Source organism: Schistocerca gregaria, chromosome 8 (genome assembly GCF_023897955.1).
Source record: "Schistocerca gregaria isolate iqSchGreg1 chromosome 8, iqSchGreg1.2, whole genome shotgun sequence".
NCBI classification, from domain to species: Eukaryota; Metazoa; Arthropoda; class Insecta; order Orthoptera; family Acrididae; genus Schistocerca; species Schistocerca gregaria.
The window spans coordinates 419,223,169-419,247,456 of NC_064927.1; the positions used below are offsets into that span (position 1 = coordinate 419,223,169).

Genomic DNA, 24,288 nt, shown 5'->3' on the forward strand with positions numbered 1-24,288 from the left:
AAGTATAATGACTGTGCATAGGAAGTGAAAAGTAATGCGGTACAATGGTGGAACAGCTCCTCATAAGCCACACATTTCTGTAGTCAATGATGGGCAATGGATGACCGGAATCGAGTGTTTTGGAGTGACCAGCGACGCTACACCTGATGGCATTCCGACGGAAGCTTTTGGGTTTGGCGAATGCCTGGAGAACTTATCCTGGCATCATGTATAGCACCAATATTGAAGTATGGTGGAGGTGAGGTTGCAGTGCAGGACTGTTTTTCGTAGAGTGTCGTCCCCTTATTACGCTTAAGAAAACGCTAATTGCGCAAAGATATGAAACTATTTTACAATATTTTGTACGGTGTACTGTAGAGGAACAGTTCAGAGATGATAATTTTATGTACATCAGTATACCTTGTCATAAAGCAGCATGCGTCAAGCAATGGTTCATGGGCAAGAACTTCCCTGAAATGACCTGAATGCAGTGGAATACCTCTTGAGGAAGAATGGGCTGCCATTCCTCCATAGGCATTCACGTGCCTCATTAAAAGTTTTCCCAGCAGAGCTCAGAGCTGAGAGAGGAGATTTTGTTACAACGTTATGCAGATTTTGCGAGACTCCAGAAAGTTAACGACTTGAGCAGGCGTTGATGGAGCCTGATAGGGCGCTAAAACTATAAGGTATTTTTGTGCTTCGTAGTTCGTAGAAAGGGCATGTTAGGAAGTTGAAAGCAAGCAGTGGCGAGCCCATCCCTCAGTAAATCTTGCCGGGCAGGCCCACGGCTATATAGGGCCGACAGAGCACCCCCTAGTCGAGATGGGTTTCCAGCAGCACAATGCCCGCTATACCTGCATCGGCGCCATCCGAAAGCAAGGCTGGAGGCGAGGGACTGAAGGGACGCGTCTACACAGGGGAGTCGTAAACTGCGCAATGTGGGCTGCGCCACACCTAATAAAAATTTACAAGTTTTCGTGTCTGCCGAAACTGCAAATAGGCCAGTGACCCAATTCCATCGGCCGCCTTGGTCGTAAAAGAAATGCTGGAGTCTGGGAAACGTTTATTACACCTCATAGCTAGGACTAACATGCTCCAAGGCAGAGCCAATTTAGATAAACATCTTAAAGATTGTATCTGTTCCCTTGTTGCCGTGGGAAGCGACGCGACTTCGGAGAAAAACATCTTCTCCCACCGCGAAAACATAAAAAAAGCCAGTGATTGGCGGATTCCTTATTTTTCCAGAGACGCGGGTCTCGTTAACTCTTGCGATGGTTCGTCGCGAGTTTGTGCTGTCGTGTACGAGGGGAGATTTAGCGCCTCTAAAGCTCTGTGATTGGCTCAAGACGAGGGGAAGGTGATGAAGTTTGTGCACTTTGCGGAAAAACGGGAATTGCTCTGATCTGGAGGTGTGTCCTTCTCTGGTTCTGGACTTCAGTCTGGAAGGAACTCCTGTGGTTGGTACTTGGGACCTGTCCTAAGACTGACGCACTTGTAAGTAGTTAGAGTGGGGAGCCTGTGGTGAAGTTCTCACTGTACCGACTGTGCGACTTCCAACGTCTCGGACTACTCGTTTGCTGAGGGCACACTTATTCGTTTTTGGTTTACCAGTCTTGACGTTTGGCATCTTTGTGCCCTCAATCGTATAACTCAGCCAGATTGGTCCTTGGTACGACCAGCGAACGGGTGTGTCACCCACTGAAATCTACCGTGGCTTCAGGTCTCTGGTAGAGTGTAAATTGCGATCCGTCAGCCTGATCTCTAGATCGTGAAATTTTTCATTTCTTTCGTGGCCGCGATCGATTCACAGGTGCCGTCTTACGCCTCGCATCTGCCGCCCACGCCTCGCCAGCTGCAAGTAACATCGCTGCACGAAGCAAACTGGGTAACGTACTGCTGCTCCGGCCTTGTCGGGGCATACAAGCCCCTCCGTCACTCGTTCTCAGCAGCACCAATAGAAACTGCTGTATATTTGAACCGTCAAAGTCTGCTCAGCGTCAGATTAACACAGGTACCATTATCCATATTTTTAGGGCCTGAGTACTTGACTCACTTTTCCCACTCAGGATCCTTGTCCATTGTGTCTTAAACCGACTATTTTCTAACATAATTTCTTTAACTTTAATTATGTCTGCCTTTGTTTGTTTTGGGGGGGGGGGGGGGGGAGAATAAATGTTGTCAGTAAAGTAAATTTTGCTTACATTCTCAATCAAATCATCTCTCTTATGTAGTCACCCAAAGTGTTAACTTTTATTGTGTACGACCATGCCAGAATAACTTTCATTGTTGCCGGAGTGGCCGTGCGGTTCTGGGCGCTACAGTCTGGAGCCGAGCGACCGCTACGGTCGCAGGTTCGAATCCTGCCTCGGGCATAAATGTGTGTGATGTCCTTAGGTTAGTTAGGTTTAATTAGTTCTAAGTTCTAGGCGACTGATGACCTCAGAAGTTAAGTCGCATAGTGCTCAGATCCATTTGAACCAACCAGCCATAACTTTCATTGTGTACGACCCTTCCAGATTCTCAATCAATCATTTTTTTATACAGCCCCCAAAAGAGACACCTTTCAATGTGTCATTAAGATGAAGTGTGGACACACTGCACAGAATGTCCAGAAAAAAAGATTCCAGGGTTTACTGAAGATATACTATGCAACAAGGGAAGAAAAAATTTCTTATAAACATTGGTAGAAAATGTCATGTCTTGAGGACCATGGTCTACTGCCACGACTGTCAATGATCACCATGCGTCTGCGCTACTCTTCACAACATGTGCTTGATTTTACAGCTATCCATTGCAATGTAGCTTCCACCTTATTTGTCACGGAATCATGCATTCATTGGAACAACCCTGGTTGTTGCCAGATGTCGTCGCAAGCATTGAGCACACTCCCTTGTTGAGTATCCGTATCATTTTAGGGCACTGCACACATCAAGGTTCTTTAAATGTCCCAAAAGACAAAAATTCACACGGTTCAGGTCAGGAGATCTGACCAATCTATCGCTCCTGAAAGATTCTTATTAGGTGTCACCTCACCATAACTGGAAATGGGCCACTGCCCCATCATGCACGAACCACATATGCAGTTGTTGATGTAATGGCATATTCTCCAGCAACACATGTAGGAAGGAAATGACGATACCTAGCACCATTCAGCGCGTTATGCAGAACGTTGGGACCTATAAGTCTGTCCCCATGGATACTTTCCCAAGCGTTGATACTAAATGTGTGCTGGTGTCACTTCAAGTGCAATCTGGTTAGTTTTGGCCCATATGTGCCAAGTATAGTAATTTACGATACCATCTCTTATGAAACCCACCTTATCAGTAAACAGCATCTTCACCATGAGCACATGTTTGGAGAAACCATTAGTAGAATTGTAATCTGGTGGGCCGATCTTATGGTAGCAGAGCTAGGACTCGATATATGTGGTAGGGCTAGAGCAACTGTTCGTGGAGAACTGCCCAGGCAACACACTTAGCAACATCTTCCATTGCAGCTACTTTTCAGATACTCGTTCCAGGATTGTCCTCCATATGTTCGTGTTGCGTGCATGCCTGATACCCATACAAACACGTTGTGCTGCAAAACATCTAGTACATACATTGCTTCCTCATTTGTCTCATGCCAAAGTGCACAGTGAGCAAGATATTCTATCCGTACACCCGCAGGTCATAGCTCTATAAATATAAGGTTTAAGACCAGTGTTTATCAGAACTTTTTTTTTCTTCCTTTGACGCATGCTCTATCCTTTGTAAATACTGGAACCTTTTTCGGGATACCCTGTATATTCACATCTACATCTACATCTACATGACTACTCTGCTACTCACAATAAAGTGCCTGGCAGAGAGTACACTGGACAGCCTTCAAGCTGTCTCTCTATCGTTCCACTCTGGAACAACGTGCACGAAAAACCAGCGTTTAAATTTTTTTGTGCGAGCCCTGATTTCTCTTATTTTATCGTGATGATCATTTCCCCCCATGTAGGTGAGTCGCCAACAGAATGTTTTTGCAATTGGAGGAGAAAACTGGTGATTGAAAGTTTATGCGAAGATCCCGTCTCAATGAAAACCGCCTTTGTTTTAATGATTGCCACACAATTCACGTATAATGTCTGTAGCACTATCTTCACTATTTGGTGATAGTACAAAACGAGTTGCCCTTCTTTGTACTTTTTCGATGTCATCCGTCAGTCCCACTGTAGGGAAGCAGTCTGCTCACGCCATATAGAATTCATTTGTTTTCCATTGTGTGCTAGCCTAGTCCGCTGTAGCTAGCTATGACTTCAGGAATGTTGGACAATACCTTAAAAATAAAGTAAATAATCTGAAAAGTTAATAGCTTGTCCGGAGTGATGCTAAAATGATAATGTGTTAAGCTTCAGTTTAGTAACTTTAACAGTTTCCGAAATTTGGACGTTTTACGTAAAAATCATCGGCGCAACAGGAAGGAGCTAGAAACTTCAAAATTTATATTCAGATTCCCTTTTTGATTGTAATTTAATGGGAACAGCATGCTGGATCTCACAAAGTAATATTTTGGTTGAAATTCGTGTTTTTTCTGTTTTTGTGTCCTAAGAGTATAGAAGTAGTGATTAGATACAGCTAGGATGATTAGATTTAGGTAGAATGGAGATACGCTATAACAACAAAGACGTGAGAAGTTTTCAAAAGGTAGCTATAAAACTATAACGGCAGCGTCTCTCCAAAGGGCAAGATCAGAGCTCATCTACTGAGTGCAGTGAAACTAAAATAATTCTCTCGCCAAAAGTATTTACCCTAGGCACATCAGAATTCTATTACAGACACGTACCTGTGGGCATAATTAAAGTGAGAGCTTCATTGGCCTTCAGCGAATGAAGCAATTAATTATTTAGTAACTTGAAGTGGTGCTTTACTATAGCGAGCGGCTAGTTAGGAAGGCAAATGTTGTCGGCTGCGCCTTCGGTGGTCCGCACCGCAGCTATATAAATAAGAGCGCTGCGAGCTAGTCAGGCCCCAGTTCTCTTCTAGATTCGTATCAGCGCGCACTCCGTATCGGAAGCTGCGTCGCATTTGTGCAGATGCAAGGAACAGCCTTGAATGCCGTATTACATAACTTGGTATGCACGTAATAAAGAGTTCGCATTGGGGTAAAGTGTTAATTGCAGAACGACTCCAGTGATTTATTCTCAGTTTGCGTATGTCGTATTTTCACGTGTCACTGCAGGACAGATCTTCTATCTTTATTAGCGTGGTGTTTGATAAGTATTAATATCAAATTTTGGCGAGCATTCACTTTGAACATTTACTTCGATAACGGTTATTGAACAGATTCGTTATCTAGGGATAATAGGATCCGTGCGATAGAATCTGAACAGCTCTGATAGTACAATAGCTGATAGTAACATTGCATTGTTATAGTAAACTGCATTTTGTACGTCTTCCAGACATCCTAAATCCTCAGAGTAATGAACTTCAATGATCAATAACTTTCTTTCTCCATCACAGTGGGTACAGTGAACTTTAATTGCAGGTATCACGTTTTTGCTAAATCACTTTCTGGTTGCCAACATTGTAGTTAGAGAGCCTGTGTTGAGACTGGCAACAGTACAATAGAAATAAAATTTTCCACCCGTCGCCCCACATATGGTGCTAATAGCCGGGAAAAACACTGTTAAACTGAGTGAAAGCGATTTTAATTACTCGGATTCAGGAGTGAAATGCGACACGCAACTGAACAATAGAACAGTGGTAAATAGTGTTACGTGTGCACATTGACGACACAATTGGATTAACGATGCCTTGGATTACAACGCATCTGGATTGATGAAGCTGGCGCTGAATCTAGCTGTGCCGCTGACACACACATACACAGCAGCTGTCGAGGTGCCTTCTGCAGTTCAACGCAACACACAGCATCAATAATCCTGGTACGCCGCGCTGGCATCGCCATACGTCGTGCAAAAGGAACTAACTTAAGTGAAAAGTTGTTCAACGTTTTACTAACCTTTGCTAAAAGACTGTTAGTGATTGAACCACCAAAAGAATCTGAGGTTAAAAATAAATCAGAACCAATGTCTGATAAAGAAAGTGCAAATCCAGACAATGGTTCAAATGTAAATCTGCTTGAAAATAGTGATGTTAAAGTGAACTCCGAACCATTGTCTCCTGACGATAATGTGAAAAGAGGCAATGATTCAATAACAGAAACCCCTGTAGTAAAGCAGAAATTAGAGACTGTTAATTTACTGGATGATAGTTTCTCTCATGATTTAAAAATGAAACAGTCATCAGAGGTGGTAATGTTTAAAAAGGAGAAGTTGGATGTAACAGATCAATCAGATGTTTCATTTAATTTTGTTGATTCTGGTATTGGGTCTAGTCTTACATCACCGGAATGTGATAAGAAACCAGCTAATGAACAACTAAAGATACTGGGGCAATTGATTTAAATGTAATATTGCAAGTGATATTAGCAAGTAATGCTAAAATAATAGCTGAATTAAAGACTGATATAACTGGGGTAAATAACAGAATTGTGGCCAGCCAAACTTAGTTTCATAAAAGATTTGAGGTAAAGGACAATACCTTCAAGCCTCGCTGCAATAAGTTGAAAGAGGATTTAAAAGCTGAGCTCAAAGCAGATCTGGACAGTTTAAATCATAAGACTGATTCCAACCATGCTGACATTAAGGCAAAGGTTGCTCAGCAATTATCTGAGTTGCATAAAACGGTGAACTCCGAAGTTGCCTAGGCTCGCAAAGGCTTCCAAAAGGAAGATATGGAACTGGAGCAAAAATTAACAGAAAAGATAGAGGCGCAATCTGAACTGTGGTCAGATAGGTTTAAAGATGTTAATGTAAAAGTGAACATATTTCAAGCAGAGATAGAAGCAATTAGTATTGGAACAAAGCCCGTACAACTCTAATGCCGATATCATTCCAAAGTACCGTTATCCAAGATGGCGGCCATGACGTCAGAGACACACCCCCCAGCTACGCACTAGGCATAGCCTTTCGTAAATATTTTCATAACACCGCCACCATTCCAAAGCACCGTTTTTCAATAACAAGGCCACACCCAGTGAATCCACCACGTGGTGCGTGTATAGTTCCTATCGCCGCCACCAGAGGGCTCTGTCATCACGTCAGCTGATGACGTTGTGGGGTGGTGGAAATGGCTGGAACCAATACGATCCCTTAATTGAGTCACGTGTTCGAGCTCTACCAATAGGATTCAACTATCCTATGACGTCATTGTAGGAGATATATAGGTTAAGTTCCAGGGCCTCAGTCTTGATCTGTCAGTAAGCAGACGACTAAGAAGAACAATCATGAAGCGGCAGTCGAACTCCAGCGCAGTCACTCAGAATAGGATCAAACGGAAAAGTAACTATCATACATCACATTGTTCTATCTCGTTCATTATCCCTATTATTATTCTTCAAACTTTTCACCTATTCGTTAATATCTAACGCTTCCCCGTGTTTTTTCAATAGAGTAGAGCGCCACCATGCCTAGCTCCGCAGACGCGTCCGGACCTGCATCATCATCAGCCTCGTCAACCATCTCATCCGGACATACACCAGCGGCAGCCGGCTCACTTGATCCAGTAGCGACCCCGTGGGATCCTGTAGCCCACCTAGCTCACATGTTGGAGCAGGACAAGGAGTTGCTGCTCTCCATCCCAATCAGCAACTTGCGTCATGAAGACGCTCGATCTGCGCACCACACAACGACTTCAACCACTGGTGGTGTTAAAGATCAACTAAATGTAGGTCAGTACTGGGTGCCGACATATAATTCATCCCAATCGAACACTCCTGTGATAGTGCAACCACCGAGTTTAGGTACTGTAGATAAAAAGAATACGTCGAGTGCACCTATGCTATTCACCACGACATATAATTTAACTCCCAGTGGCTCCAAATGTGTCAACATTGCTATAGATGTCCATCATGTCTGGGGGATCAAAGCTATAATGGAGATTGAAAATGTGCCGTGCAGAGCGCTACATCAATCAACAGATGACCACCGAATATAATCCAACTCATTCCGCACCAGACATTCGTCTTGCAGATGCTACACTTTCTATTACTACTGCATATGATGACTGTGCCCTATGCGTTAAATCAGGTGTCGACTGCGTCTACCCAAGACATCCGTCACTTATGAAATTATGCAACCCAGACTCCGCCATACGACTTTCTCTCGAGGGACTGAATCGTTGGGTGCCTATCATAGTGGCAGCATACAGTGATATTCGAAACTCTCTACTTGTTAATAATATACATATTGACAATTTTGAACAGCACCTTCGTTCGCATATGACCCTTAAACCTACAGACTTCCAGTTGAAATGCGTGTGTCAAAAACCAGAGTACTCAGAGACACCTATTGGACTACGTGTGATATGTGCAGAATTTATTGCCAACCAAGAAGAATTATTTGGTAGATATTGTACAGGTTCTAAGAAGAAACGTACAGATTATCATGATACCCCAGAACTTGTACATCCAATGTACGATTTTTAAATAAATTATTTATATCTAATCTCAACTCGTGTCTGTCTTTTATTTCATACCACCACTCCCATAATAATCAAATTGTTCCATTTTTTTTAATTCTACTCAAATTATGATCGGTTTACTCTTCATACTTCTTTTCTTCATGTAGACAGTACAGCTCAATCCGTTAAGTGATCGAACTATACTGGCTACAAACAAATATTGTTATTATTATTATCCTGCCAGTTATATTTTCTATATATATGTCGAGTACTTGTTTGTACATGGCTCATTTACTATCATTGCTGGCTGGGTAAAGCACCCTCTCCACAAGGACTTTGCTGTCGGTGATTGGTCATGTGAAGATTCAAGTGAAGAGCAGAAGAAGAAGAACAAGGATAACGGAATTCTCCTTCCCGATCTTTCCCGATAATATACGAACAATTATTGTAGGCCCATCCAATTGCGGCAAGACTAATGTCCTCATGACCCTGCTAACGCATGTAGACGGTGTCCGATTTGAACATGTCTGTCTATTCTCAAAAACACCCTTTCAACCCAAGTATCAACTATTGCACGAGATACTTCGAGGTGTAGATGGTGTTACATACACGACATTCAGTGAAAGCTGCGATATCCCCCACCTGAAAAAGCAAAACCAAACACAGTATTCATATTTGACGATGTTGCCGTCGAAAACCAAAACCAAATTCAAAAATATTTCTCTTTCGGTCGTCATATGGGTGCTGACGTATTTTATCTAGGTCAAACATATTCCAGAATCCCCAAACAACTTCTTAGGGATAACGCAAACCTCATTACAGCCTTCAAACAACATGATCTTAATTTAAAACACATTTACCAAGGACATATGGGAACGGATTTGTCGTTCAATGATTTTCAAAAAAAAAAATGTCTCTGAGCACTATGGGACTCAACTGCTGTGGTCATCAGTCCCCTACAACTTAGAACTACTTAAACCTAACAAACGTAAGGACTTCACACACATCCATGCCCGAGGCAGGATTTGAACCTGCGACCGTAGCACTCGCACGGTTCCGGACTGCGCGCCTAGAATCAATGATTTTGTAAAGATATGTGCAGACTGCTGGAACCATTCACAGTATGGGTTTCTCGTTATTTAGAAAACAATAAAACTGAATGATGGTAGGTACAGACGCAACTTTCAAGAATTTTTGCATATATAGCAAGACGTTAGCACATCAGTCTACGCCACATCATGGACAAATTCGCGCGTATGTCCACCTCTCAACACGAGGGAATCGGTGTACATAGACAGAACATTAGCTTGTACTTAGATGCGAAAATTCAGGCTATGGCGCATATAGTTGCAGGTATGCGCAGGGAACTAGAAACGTATTACCAGACTCTTCTGAGAATGTTGAATGCGTTAAATGAGCTAGTTAGTCAAGTCAGTAAGAAAGTAACCGACTTAACCGAAAAGGTCGATGCTATTCAGAAAAAAAATAGATGTAGACCTGCTTGTTGTTGATAAGGGCGATCACGAACATACTAAGAAGTGGAAGAAAGTGAATGCATATATGAAGTCCCACGTCGCACAGATGTCTGACTAGTATACGCTGAGATGTCGACGACCAAGCAGAAAGTCATTCATGTGCGTACAGCAGTCCTTAAGAAATTACGGCTGCTGAGGTTGGGACATACTGATCGTCAGCAAACGCTAAGAGAGACCTTAAAGCCCGTTACTGAATCTTTCCGACAGCTCTCACCAACTCAAAAAAACACGATAACGACAGTCTTGCCATTGATGAATTCATTATTAGTCACGCTCCAGGTCAGATAGATAGAACATTCGGCGTTAGCCCGGGAAGACCGTACATGTTGGGTGCGCATCCCATAACTGTAACAGAAGGCAAAGTACAAATAGGTGATAATTTGACCGAACACCAGGCTTAATGAACCTTATTTTCCTAAGACCTACCAAAACACCTATAAATTATTCAGTTAATGATAAAGACACGTACCTTGAAATTCTACACATGACTGGTGTGCACAAGATCACCAAAAGCCTAAACAACATGAAATATAAAACCATTATAAAACCAATACTTGAAGACCAAAACACCAACAACGGCGCTAGCAGCGGTGATGGTATTGACATTGGTCTTAAAGCAGTGAATAATCGAATCCCTCAGTATATACACACTCCTGGAAATGGAAAAAAGAACACATTGACACCGGTGTGTCAGACCCACCATACTTGCTCCGGACACTGCGAGAGGGCTGTACAAGCAATGATCACACTCACGGCACAGCGGACACACCAGGAACCGCGGTGTTGGCCGTCGAATGGCGCTAGCTGCGCAGCATTTGTGCACCGCCGCCGTCAGTGTCAGCCAGTTTGCCGTGGCATACGGAGCTCCATCGCAGTCTTTAACACTGATAGCATGCCGCGACAGCGTGGACGTGAACCGTATGTGCAGTTGACGGACTTTGAGCGAGGGCGTATAGTGGGCATGCGGGAGGCCGGGTGGACGTACCGCCGAATTTGCTCAACACGTGGGGCGTGAGGTCTCCACAGTACATCGATGTTGTCGCCAGTGGTCGGCGGAAGGTGCACGTGCCCGTCGACCTGGGACCGGACCGCAGCGACGCACGGATGCACGCCAAGACCGTAGGATCCTACGCAGTGCCGTAGGGGACCGCACCGCCACTTCCCAGCAAAGTGGGGACACTGTTGCTCCTGGGGTATCGGCGAGGACCATTCGCAACCGTCTCCATGAAGCTGGGCTACGGTCCCGCACACGGTTAGGCCGTCTTCCGCTCACGCCTCAACATCATGCAGCCCGCCGCCAGTGGTGTCGCGACAGGCGTGAATGGAGGGACGAATGGAGACGTGTCGTCTTCAGCGATGAGAGTCGCTTCTGCCTTGGTGCCAATGATGGTCGTATGCGTGTTTGGCGACGTGCAGGTGAGCGCCACAATCAGCACTGCATACGACCGAGGCACACAGGGCTAACACCCGGCATCATGGTGTGGGGAGCGATCTCCTACACTGGCCGTACACCTCTGGTGATCGTCGAGGGGACACTGAAAAGTGCACAGTACATCCAAACCGTCATCGAACCCATCGTTCTACCATTCCTAGACCGGCAAGGGAACTTGCTGTTCCAACAGGACAATGCACGTCCGCATGTATCCCGTGCCACCCAACGTGCTCTAGAAGGTGTAAGTCAACTAGTCTGGCCAGCAAGATCTCCGGATCTGTCCCCCATTGAGCATGTTTGGGACTGGATGAAGCGTCGTCTCACGCAGTCTGCACGTCCAGCACGAACGCTGGTCCAACTGAGGCGCCAGGAGGAAATGGCATGGCAAGCCGTTCCACAGGACTACATACAGCATCTCTACGATCGTCTCCATGGGAGAATAGCAGCCTGCATTGCTGCGAAAGGTGGATATACACTGTACTAGTGCCGACATTGTGCATGCTCTGTTGCCTGTGTCTATGTGCCTGTGGTTCTGTCAGTGTGATCATGTGATGTATCTGACCCCAGGAATGTGTCAATAAAGTTTCTCCTTCCTGGGACAATGAATTCACGGTGATCTTATTTCAATTTCCAGGAGTGTAGAAATACAGAATCAACTTGAGATCCCCTGTCGATAGCGGCCATTACTTCGTGCGAATAAAGAAACTCATGCTAGAAGCTGTTCGTGTTTCAAATTCTAGAATATCCAATTCGTCTTCCTGGTGAAGGAATTTCGGGAAACTGCGTTCAATAACTCCGCTTTAGCGGCACAGTCGTCGGTAACAGTACCATCGGCATTGCGCAGCGAAGGTATTGAGTGCGTCTTGACGCTTGTGTACTTTACATACGACCAGAGTTTCTTCGGATTTTCTACCAAATTTCGAGACAATGTTTCGTTGTGGAACCTATTAAAGGCATCTCGCATTGAAGTCCATGCCAAATTTCGCGCGTCTGTAAATTTTAGCCAATCTTCGGGATTTCGCGTTCTTCTGACCTTCGCATGCTTTTTTTCCGTTGCCTCTGCAACAGTGTTAGGACCTGTTTTGTGTACCATGGGGGATCAGTTCCATTTCTTACCAGTTTATGAGGTATGAATCTGTCAATTGCTGTTGCTACTATATCTTTGAATTTGGGCCACATCTCGTCTACATTTGCATAGTCAGTTCGGAAGGAATGGAGATTGTCTTTTAGGAAGGCTTCTAGTGACACTTTATCCACTTTTTTAAATAAAATTATTTTGCGTTTATTTCTGTTCGATTTGGAAGGAACGGTATTGAGCCTAGCTATAACGACCTTGTGATCACTAATCCCTGTATTAGTCATGATGCTCTCTATTAGCTCTGAATTGTTTGTGGCTAACAGGTCAAGTGTGTCTTCGCAACCATTTACAATTCGCGTGGGTTCATGGACTAACTGCTCGAAATAATTTACGGAGAAAGCATTTAGGCCAATCTCGGAAGATGTTTTCTGCCTACCACCGGTTTTGAACAAGTATTTTTGCCAACTTATCGAGGGAAGGTTTAAGTCCCCACCAACTATAACCGTATGAGTGGGGTATTTATTTGTTACGAGACTCAAATTTTCTCTGAACTGTCCAGCAACTATATCATCGGAGTCTGGGGGCCGGTAGAAGGAGCCAATTATTAACTTAGTTCGGCTGTTAAATATAACCTCCATCCATGCCAATTCGCACGGAGTATCTGCTTCGACTTCACCACAAGATAAACCACTACTGACAGACAAAAACATTCCACCACCAATTCTGCCTAATCTATCTTTCCTGAACACCGTCTCAAACTTCATGAAAATTTCTGCAGAACTTATTTCAGGCTTTAGCCGGCTTTCTGTACCTATAACGATTTCAGCTTCTGTGCTTTCTATTAGCGCTTGAAGCTCAGGAACTTTCCCAGCACAACTACAACAATTTACAACTAGAATTCCGACTGTTCCTTGATCCACGCAAGTCCCGTATATGCCATGCACCCTTTGAGATTGCAGCCCACCCCGTTCTTTCCGCCATGACCTTCCAGCATGTCAAAAACACGCAGTACATTCAAGGTTGCAGGTTCAAAACAAACTGTCGAAAAATACAATGCAGACGAAGTAGTTGATTCATACTGCTATGCGTCAGACCAATGCGAACACAGCTTCATGTCTGACGTGGTCCCGCGCTGCCTGACGTGAGGTGGGAATACGTCACGTCAGAGTAGTCTGTGTTCACCTCTAGTCCTACACTACAGGATAATCAACTACTGTCCGGTCACAGGTGTTGTGCAGCGAGCTGGATAAATGAATATGTGCTGTCCACTGCATTGATCATTTGACGATGGCGTCTCAGCCGCTGAAGATCATTGTAGATGTTCAAGGATTCCATGATGGAGATCGAAGACAGTTCGTATTTAAAGATGTTGCTTTTGTAGCCTACACACAAGACGCAGGAATAATTGAAACCTTCTCTGCAAAAATTCGATCACCAGGACCGTCCACGCAAGTGAAATCTTGTAAAACACGGACCAGTGCACTGTGGTTTACTAATTTTTTTATCATGTATTTCACTGGGATGACCCTGGCATACCCTATAAAGATATGGTGATTGCACTTAAATTATTCGATCACAAGGACACCGTCGTTTACGTGAAGGGAAAGGACAAAATCTCCTGGATGCGTCGAATATTTAAATTTGCATCTATTCAAGACCTTGAAAGGTACGGATGTCCATACATCCATCGACTGAAGAACATTTACCAATAAAGTGCTATTGTATCTGCATATGAGAATGTAAAATTACTTTTAACATTTATTAGAAATAAATAATAATTTATAAGATTGACTGTTCTTTTCTTTCTATGCCACACGTTGTTGTTGTGGTCTTCAGTCCTGAGTCTGGTTTGATGCAGCTCTCCATGCTACTCTATCCTGTGCAAGCTTCTTCATCTCCCAGTACCTAGTGCAACCTACATCCTTCTGAATCTAGTTAGTGTATTCATCTCTTGGTCTCCCTCTACGATTTTTACCCTCCACACTGCCCTCCAATGCTAAATTTGTGATTCCTTGATGCCTCAGAACATGTCCTACCAACCGGTCCCTTATTCTTGTCAAGTTGTGCCACAAACTCTTCTTCTCCTCAATTCTATTCAATACCTCCTCATTAGGTATGTGATCTACCCATCTAATCTTCAGCATTCTTCTGTAACACCACATTTCAAAAGCTTCTATTCTCTTCTTGTCCAAACTATTTATCGTCCATGTTTCACTTCCATACATGGCCACACTCCATACAAATACTTTGAGAAACGACTTCCTGACACTTAAATCTATACTCGATGTTAACAAATTTCTCTTCTTCAGAAACACTTTCCTTGACATTGCCAGTCTACATTTTATATCCTCTCTACTTCGACCATCATCAGTTATTTTGCTCCCCAAATAGCAAAGCTCCTTTACTACTGGAAGAGTCTCATTTTCTAATCTAATTCCGTCAGCATCACCCGACTTAACTCGACTACATTCCATTATCCTCGTTTTGCTTTTGTTGATGTTCATCTTATACCCTCCTTTCAAGACACTGTTCATTCCGTTCAACTGCTCTGCCAAGTCCTTTGCTGTCTCTGACAGAATTACAACGTCATCGGCGAACCTCAAAGTTTTTATTTCTTCTCCATGGATTTTAATACCTACTCCGAACTTTTCTTTTGTTTCCTTTATTGCTTGCTCAATACACAGATTGAATAACATCGGGAATAGGCTACAACCCTGTCTCACACCCTTCCCAACCGCTGCTTCCCTTTGATTCCCCTCGATTCTTATAACTGCCATCTGGTTTCTGTACAAATTGTAATTAGCCTTTCGCTCCCTGTATTTTACCAACGTCCCTGGAATTGTAAGTTTACTCGTTGATATTGTATATGAAGGGAATTCCACTGGAACCGTCTGAGAGAGAAACATACCTCGGCCTTTGACGAGGACTACACCTACTGTCAGTTTGGTGCCAATGAGTCAGATGCCGCCGTCGAAAGCGACAGACACGCGCAGCCGCTGACGTTTGGTAGGAAATTGCGCCAGATGCCGTCCTCGCGGCCGCCGTCGAAAGCGGCGCGCTGCACTCACCTGCTGTCACAGTTAGCTGCCGCTGCGTCAGATTACGGTTTCCAAAGTAGCTGCTGACATAGGGTTGTAAGAGATAGCGCTGCAGAGCGCTGCGTGTGTTCGAGACAACCAGCCCAAGTCCGGCACTTGTCATTAAAATCACGAAACCTTATAACTTTTTACAGTGCAATGTGGCTGTATCTACGTATTCTACATACACACAAATAAATTTCTAATATTTTTAATAAAAAGAATAATGATTATTAGGGCATGAAATAATAAAAACAATTTGTTTAGACTGAAATAATTGAGTTTATTATTGAATTCAGTATTTAACAATTTTCACATTATATATACATGAGTTTACAGATACGAGATTGGTTTCTGACAAAAAAAAAAAAACATTATGAACGTTCACATCTTTACAGATAATTGTTTTAAAAAATTTTACATCATTAACGTGTAAGTATCACGTAACATTCGGTCAGTGCGGACGGTATTTGCTTTGTGATACATTTCCCGTGTTAAAATGGACCGTTTACCAATTGCGGAAAAGGTCGATATCGAGTTGATGTATGGTTATGGGATCAAAACGCCCAACGGGCGTGTGCTATGAATGCTGCTCGGTATCCTGGACGACATCATCCAAGTGTGCGGACCGTTTGCCGGATAGTTACGTTATTTAAGGAAACAGGAAGTGTTTAACCACATGTGAAACGTCAACCACGACCTGCAACAAATGATGATACCCAAGTAGGTACAAGAGAAATTACGGGACGATGACAGATTTTTTGCACGCGTTCTATTTAGCGACGAAGCGCCATTCACCAACAGCGGTAACGTAAACCGGCATAATATGCACTATTGGGCAACGGAAAATCCACGATGGCGGCGACAAGTGGAACATCAGCGACCTTGGCGGGTTTATGTATGGTGCGGCATTATGGGAGGAAAGATAATTGGGCTCCATTTTATCGATGGCAATCTAAATGGTGCAATGTATGCTGATTTCCTACGTAATGTTCTACCGATGTTACTACAACATGTTTCACTGCATGACAGAATGGCGATGTACTTCCAACATGATGGAAGTCCGGCACATAGCTCGCGTGCGGTTGAAGCGGGACTGAAAAGCATATTTCATGAGAGGTGGATTGGTCGTCGAAGCACGTTCACCGGATCTGACGTCCCCGTATATCTTTCCGTGGGGAAAGTTGAAGGATATTTGCTATCGTGATCCATCGACAACGCCTGACAACATGCGGCAGCACATTGTCAGTGCATGTTCGAACATTACGGAAGGCGAGCTACTCGCTGTTGAGAGGAATGTCGTTACACGTGTTGCCAAATGCACTGAGGTTGACGGACGTCATTTTGAGCATTTATTTCATGAATGTGGTATTTACAGGTAATCACGCTGTAACAGCATCCGTTCTCGGAAACGGTAAGTTCACAAAGGTACATGCATCACATTGGAACAACCGAAATAAAATGTTCAAACGTACCTACGTTCTGTATTTTAATTTAAAAAACTACCTGTTACCACCTGTTCGTCTAAAATTGTGAGCCATATGTTTGTGACTATTACAGCGCCATCTGTCACAAAGCGAGAAAAGAGCTCCAACTAAAACATTCATATTTCTTTACGTACTACACGAATATGTAATTAAAAATGGGGGTTCCTATTAAAAAAAAAAAAAGGCAGCTGATATGCGTTTGAGCTATGGTAGCGTCATCTAGCGGACCAACCACAGCGCCATCTGGTTTCCCCCTTCAAGCTACACAAGTTTCGTTCTTTGCACTTTTTCGTTTGCCGCTATTTCGTGAAATATTTGCCACGGTCACGATCAATGGACCACCCTGTATAGTGCAGCATCGTCGTCTCCGCGTCACCTTGATGTTAGGGGGGGGGGGGGGGGGGGAGACTCAATTCACAGCATAATTCTGCACTGGATTTAATGACATTAAATGCCAGATCTTCTAAGACTTTGAGGAGCTCGGTCTCCGAGACGGGTGGCACGCCTCCAAAAACCTTACACGATCGCGATACCTCCCGCCCGGATTCTCAATTTGGTGAAAGACATTCGCTCCTCAAAAGCCCTAGCAACTGCTGAGTATTCTAATGGGGTCATTACGCCGTTATTCTGATCCAATTCATTATCGATAGGACGGGGGAGAGAACTACTGCTGGCCACAGGAAAATTACTATTACTACTATTACTACAACTAAGAGTCCACCCGGTAGATGAATTGACCGGTGATGGGGCATCGTGATCATGAGTTGGGGGGACAGGTATACATCTCGGAACCCATACCTTGCGTGGGCGGCGGCGGCGAGCTGCTTCCGGAGGAGGAGGAGGAGGAGGGGCCGCCGGCTTGAATGGCCAAACTGTGGCGACGCCAGGCACGCTCAACCTCGCCTCAAAGGAAGGCCTCGGCGCTTGTTCGTGACGTCACGTCAGCTAGGCACGGCGAACGCCAGGTCTGTTGCAGGCATACTCATAATGGTTGTGTCTCCCTCTCTGGCACAGGAAAATGTGAAACTATTGGCGGTAGTTGACCAACACACATTGGTCTGAGAGATTTCTGCAATCAATGAATTGCGCAATTCATTACACTTCTTAACAAATAGTGAACTCCTAAACTTAAATTTCCACCTGTTTTAATGACTGACATACAATAACAACTTCATGGTCCAACAGCAACAGAATTCGTGCTTCTTCACCTTATTTGTAAATCTGAGGAAGTTACGTTTGTACTGGGTTGCTTTTACAAGAAACTGCGAACATATTGGTGCTCTTCTTTAGGTATCGTGGCTGGCTATGGGGTGAGGAGCACTGAATGTTAATGAAATATCTTGCGATTGTACACGTTGGGGGGTGGGGGACAGAAGAAGAGGCAAAAGAGAGATACTTGTTTTATCAAATAAATTTCTTTTTTATCTTATAAAGTTTCTCCTTTCAGTTGAAAGAGGGGAATATTTGTCTTTTATAATCTGCATGTTCAAAAAAGTTTAAGCTCAGCAGTATTTTCGATTTATGAAGCTATTTTGTTTCCTGTTCAGAATTCCTTTCGTTGAAAACGACTGTAATCTAATGACAGTTGGACATTTACACATGTAAATTAGTTCACATTTCCAGTGTTGATGTCACACGAAAATAAATAATAAAATAAAAGAAACAAGTTAATTGTAAGGGGGTTGGGGTAAGTTTATATCACAAAATGGATCAAGTAAATATAGTCACTTCAATGTAAAATTTTCGAAGCTTACAGTGGGGCAAAGCATCTTCTCATATTGATCTACGTTTGTTTCGACAGGATTCAGTAATACAGAACTATTATCTTCATTTGTAGCTTTACGACAGTAAGAAAATCTTTCATCTAAATAAAACTGCACAATCCAAAACAATATTAAACATTTTGTCCAAAAATAAGAAATTTATATAGATAAGCACGCCCAGGTGTTTCTGCCTGCAACAGACCTGGCGTTCGCCGTGCCTAGCTGACGTGACGTCACCGACAAGCGCCGAGGCGTTTCTTTGAGTCGGAGTTGACGAGCTGCTCTGCTGCTGCCTCTACCCGCCTGTAGCGCGGCGACCCGGTGTTGTTGTTCTTAGCGGCCAATCGGTTGAGTTGCGCCAGGACGCCAGAGCGGTTGCGGCAGCGCTGGGGGCGGAGCTTGCGCGTTTTCTGCATCCGCCTCCCGTGAAGCCTTAACAGGGGCTATGCAAGGCGCGGCGTGTCTTTGCGGATCGGTTCGACAGAGTGCCGCCCCCGCTCTAGGTACACGGCCTACACCGTGTGACACACCTGTAAGATAAACAAGAAAAAAAATAATTTAATGATTCATATTTAGAAGAGGGATAAATAATAATAAGAGTAAATAATGGTAATTATTTGAAGGAATGGTTTGATGCACCTCTCCATGCTACAAATACTTTCAGAAACGACTTCCTGACACTTAAATCAATACTCGATGTTAACAAATTTCTCTTCTTCAGAAACGCTTTCCTTGCCATTGCCAGTGTACATTTTATATCCTCTCTATTACGACCATCATCAGTTATATTGCTCCCCAAATAGCAAAACTCCTTTACTACTTTAAGTTCCTAATCCAATTCCCTCAGCATCACCCGACTTAATTCGACTACATTCCGTTATCCTCGTTTTGCTTTTGTTGATGTTCATCTTATACCCTCCTTTCAAGACACTATCCATTCCGTTCAACTGCTCTTCCAAGTCCTTTGCTGTCTCTGACGGAATTACAACGTCATCGGCGAACCTCAAAGTTTTTATTTCTTCTCCATGGATTTTAATTCCTACTCCGAACTTTTCTTTATTCCTTTATTGCTTGCTCAATATACAGATTGAATAACATCTGGGAGGGGCTACAACCCTGTCTCACTCCCTTCCCAACCACTGCTTCCCTTTCATGCCCCTCGACTCTTATAACTGCCATCTGGTTTCTGTACAAATTGTAAATAGCCTTTCGCTCCCTGTATTTTACCCCTGCCACCTTCAGAATTTGAAAGAGAGTATTCCCATCAACATTGTCAAAAGCTTTCTCTAAGTCTACAAATGCTATAAACGTAGATTTGCCTTTCCTTAATCTTTCTTCTAAGATAAGTCGTAGGGTCAGTATTGCCTCACGTGTTCCAACATTTCTACCGAATCCAAACTGATCTTCCCCGAGGTCGGCTTCTACCAGTTTTTTCATTCGTCTCTAAGGAATTCGCGTAAATATTTTGCAGCTGTGACTTATTAAACTGATACTTCGGTAATTTTCACATCTGTCAACACCTGCTTTCTTTGGGAATGGAATTATTACATTCTTCTTGAAGTCTGAGGGTATTTCGCCTGTCTGATACATCTTGCTTACCAGATGGTAGAGTTTTGTCAGGACTGGCTCTCCCAAGGCTGTCAGTAGTTCTAATGGAAAGTTGTCTACTCCGGGGGCCTTGTTTCGGCTCAGGTCTTTCAGCGCTCTGTCAAACTCTTCACGCAATATCGTATCTCACATTTCATCTTCATCTACCTCCTCTTCCATTTCCATAACGTTGTCCTCAAGTACATCGCCCTTGTATAGACCCTCTATATACTCTTTCCACCTTTCTGCTTTCTCTTCTTTGCTTAGAACTGGGTTTCCATCAAAGCTCTTGACATTCATGCAAGTGGTTCTCCTTTCTCCAAAGGTCTCTTTAATTTTCCTGTTAGCAGTATCTATCTTACCCATAGTGAGATAAGCCTCTACATCCTCTAGCCATCCATGCTTAGCCATTTTGCACTTCCTGTCGATTTCATTTTTGAGACGTTTGTATTCCTTTTTGCCTGCTTCATTTACTGCATTTTTATATTTTCTCTTTTCATCAATTAAACTCAATATTTCTTTTGTTACCCAAGGATTTCTACTAGCCCTCGTCTTTTTACCTATTTGATCCTCTGCTGCCTTCACTACTTCATCCCTCAAAGCTACCCATTCTTCTTCTACTGTATTTCTATCCCCAATTCCTGTCAATTATTCCCTTACGCTCTCCCTGCAACGCTCAATAACCTCTGGTTCTTTCAGTTTATTCAGGTCCCATCGCCTTAAATTCCCACCTTTTTGCAGTTTCTTCAGTATAATAAGAGTAAATAATGGTAATTATTTGAAGAAATATTAATGTTCAAACTTATTCACCTTCCCCGCTCTGACTGCATGGCTTGAGCAACTCATTGCCAAAATCAAATAGGTTCTCAAACCAGTCAGGCAGATTGATCTGTTTCTCCTCCTCTTTGGACTGAGTGTCCTGTGGGGCGGACGCCGTTTGAACGCCGCGTCCTTGAACGCGTTGGGTGGTACACCTCTCCCTGTGTGCTGAATTAGGAGCATCTACAAAGAAAAGACAAGATTATGAAGGCTAAATGTATACAGTCGGAAAACGGGTATATATTAGATGAAATTATTTAAGTTTAGGAAGTATGTTTTTATTAGAAATGTATTTACATTCGAGCTTCGCTTGGGCCCTCTCCATATCGAGCTGCTTGTCTAGATCAGACAAGATTTGATGGAAGAAATCTAGAAAGATGGAGAAGACTGAATATAATATCGCGTATGGAAAGTAAAGTGCATTCACATAAATGATAGAGAAATCAAATATAGACAAAAAGGAAAGAAATGAAATATTTATACAGAGCACTGAACAACAACTAATATAACAGACACTTGGAAGCTCTATGTTCATAGCGGGCACTATAAAATAATTATAACACGTAACACACAACATGCGGAAGGTCATTCTATACAGAGAGATCAAAAAAATGGTTCAGATGGCTCTGAACACTATGGGACTAAACTTCTGAGGTCATCAGTCCCCTAGAACTTAGAACTACTTAAACCTAACTAACCTAAGGATATCACACACATCCGTGCCCGAGGCAGTATTCGAACCTGCGACCGTAGCGGTCGCGCGGTTCCAGACTGAAGCGCCTAGAACCGCTCGGCCACTCAGGCCGGCCAAATAGAGCTCCAAAACGGATATGAGACGTAACACACAGAACACATAATATACAGAGATGTAACATTGAGACACACACACACAGAAACATAGAATCGGTTAAAAGAGATAGGAAAATTTACGGGTATAACACGTAACACACAACACGTGGACGAACAATATTTATAGATAGCAGTACAAAACAAATATAACGCGTAAAATAAAAGATTCAGACACGCAAGATAGAGCGAAACAAGACGTGGACAAACAATTTTTATAGAGAGAGAGGTCCAAAAGGGGAAAAGTCGTAAGCCGGAACAAACAACACGTAGACGAGCGATCTTTATAGAGAGATAAAAGATATGTAGCACTCATACACAGAGTTAAAGGGTACAGATATCGGAATACTGAAAATTTACTTACCAGGGAATGGAACTTCGTCCACATGAGCCCGTTTGCTGCTGCTGCTGCCACTGGCGGATCGTGGACGCTTCATTTTTGCACGTTTAACTACGAAGATGTGACAAGTACGAACGAAGTATACGAGCAGAGTGAGAGTAAGGTGGACAGTGCACTGATTAATATAGGTCCTGCCTAGCGTGTGTATGTAGTAGACCGTGGGGAGGGGGGGGGGGGGTGACATAGAGAGATGACGCTATCTTTCTCTCTCTCGCACCGCACCACGGCGATAGGAACTAGACATGCACGACTGGGTGCGGCCTTGTTGTTGTTGAATAACGGTGCTTTGGAATGGTGGCGGTGTTATGAAAATATTTACGAAAGGCTATGCCTAGCGCGTGTATGTAGGCGGGGTGTGTGTCTCTGACGTCATGGCCGCCATCTTGGATAACAGTACTTTGGAATGGTACCGGCATTGGAATGGTACCGGATTTGTTCCAATGCTACAATTAAGACTGATACTACTCATGTTGTGCAAAGAGTAGGTAATGTTAAAATGAAAGTAGAAAAGATTAGCACTAACATTGATAAAATTGAGAGCAAAGTAGCTTCAGTAGCTTCTGGTGCTGGTAGTGTACAACAAGATGTAGCTGCAAACGCCGCTTTTATCGGGTGTCGGCAGTTCTTACGGTTCGATCCAGACAGAAGTATCCATCCACTAGATTTCTGGAACGATTTTGAAGATGTGTTTCCATCAGTTTGGTCTGAGCGCGAGAAAATTTCATTTATTAGAAGTCACATGGCAGGTGGTGCAATGCGATGAACAGCGGATTTTATGTTGAAGTGTAAAATATTAGCGGAATTTAATACAGGTTTCATGAATGATTAGTGGTCTAGTCCTAAGTAGAATGAGGTGTTAAGAGAATTTTGGAGTGGGAAACGCTTCAATGCGAAGCAGAGAATCTATCAAAGATTTTGCCAGATCTTGGATTCCACGTCTGCCACATTTGACGGAAATGCTGAAACCTGAAATCATAATACTAGGTCTTGAAGCTAAATTGCCACGGTATTGGCAAACTATAATCATATCCGCCCCTAGACTCAATCTTGACCGTTTCATTGAATATTTGGAACGTGTAGAGCGTGTTGCTACTAATGAGGAGTAGGTACGTAATAATAGAGTAATAGCACTGATAGTAGTTTTAAGAATGAGCGAAATGGCAATGTAAACATCCGAACATTAGGTGTTCACCATCCTAAGAAAAGTAGGAAATGGGGAAATAATAACATAACCAACAATGGCAACCTGATGATAGTAACTTTGTTCGTAACGAAAATGTGCAGGTAAACAACAGTGTTGAAAGCAATGCTGTTTCAGTAAACAATAATGGCAATAAGAGAAACAGTAGTTGGCAGAGGCAGGAAAACTAGTTCCCGTCTATGAGGACATTGGCACTCACCAGGTGGTTACTTTTCCTAAGCCAGTAATTACAGCGATTGGTACGACAGATCAAAATACTCAAACCGAGCAATAGGATGATGAGTCGGTAGCCTCCAATGATACAGCAGAAATATTTAACCGCTCACAGTATTTAGTTGATACCGTGTTAGAGACGCTTTCTAAGTGGGAAGAGCAAGAGAAGGCGCAGCAACGTAATGTTAGGGAAGAGCTACAAAGTACTGAATTATCAGGCGAAGAAGCAGAAGAAATTCATGGTTATACCTACGATGAGAATGGTGTGCTCTTATCTGAAGTGCCTGTGCAGGATGTTGATACTGTGCTGATAGGTTTAGGACAGGAGGTAAGTGAAAATGTAGAGGGTAGCCGGTTGTGGGTCGATGAACCCAATGTCTGT

At 43.3% G+C, this 24,288-nt stretch overlaps 1 protein-coding gene across 2 annotated transcripts; it reads right to left on the minus strand.

The window, feature by feature from the left end:
* Positions 1-17,474: 17,474 nt before the first annotated feature.
* Positions 17,475-22,566, minus strand: LOC126284546 (uncharacterized). 2 transcript variants are annotated; one of them, XM_049983547.1, is made up of 4 exons: positions 22,457-22,566; positions 21,544-21,615; positions 21,238-21,429; positions 17,475-19,370 (listed from the first exon to the last, which is right to left on the minus strand). In XM_049983547.1, exons 1-4 carry the CDS (start codon positions 22,527-22,529, stop codon positions 19,174-19,176), a joined length of 534 nt encoding a protein of 177 aa, XP_049839504.1. In that variant the 5' UTR covers positions 22,530-22,566; the 3' UTR covers positions 17,475-19,173. The 2 variants fall into 2 exon arrangements, with proteins under 2 accessions (XP_049839504.1, XP_049839505.1); XM_049983548.1 differs by lacking the exon at positions 21,544-21,615.
* Between the last annotated feature and the right edge of the window lie 1,722 nt (positions 22,567-24,288).

What these genes read in the sequence shown, in the direction of transcription:
- LOC126284546 (XM_049983547.1), bottom strand. Translation starts at nt 22,529, where the DNA reads ATGAAGCGTCCACGATCCGCCAGTGGCAGCAGCAGCAGCAAACGGGCT. An exon ending in GGACGAAGTTCCATTCCCTG is followed by an intron (nt 21,616 to 22,456) that starts GTAAGTAAATTT and finishes CCATCTTTCTAG; the next exon opens with ATTTCTTCCATCAAATCTTG. An exon ending in ATGCAGTCAGAGCGGGGAAG is followed by an intron (nt 19,371 to 21,237) that starts GTGAATAAGTTT and finishes TTTATCTTACAG; the next exon opens with GTGTGTCACACGGTGTAGGC.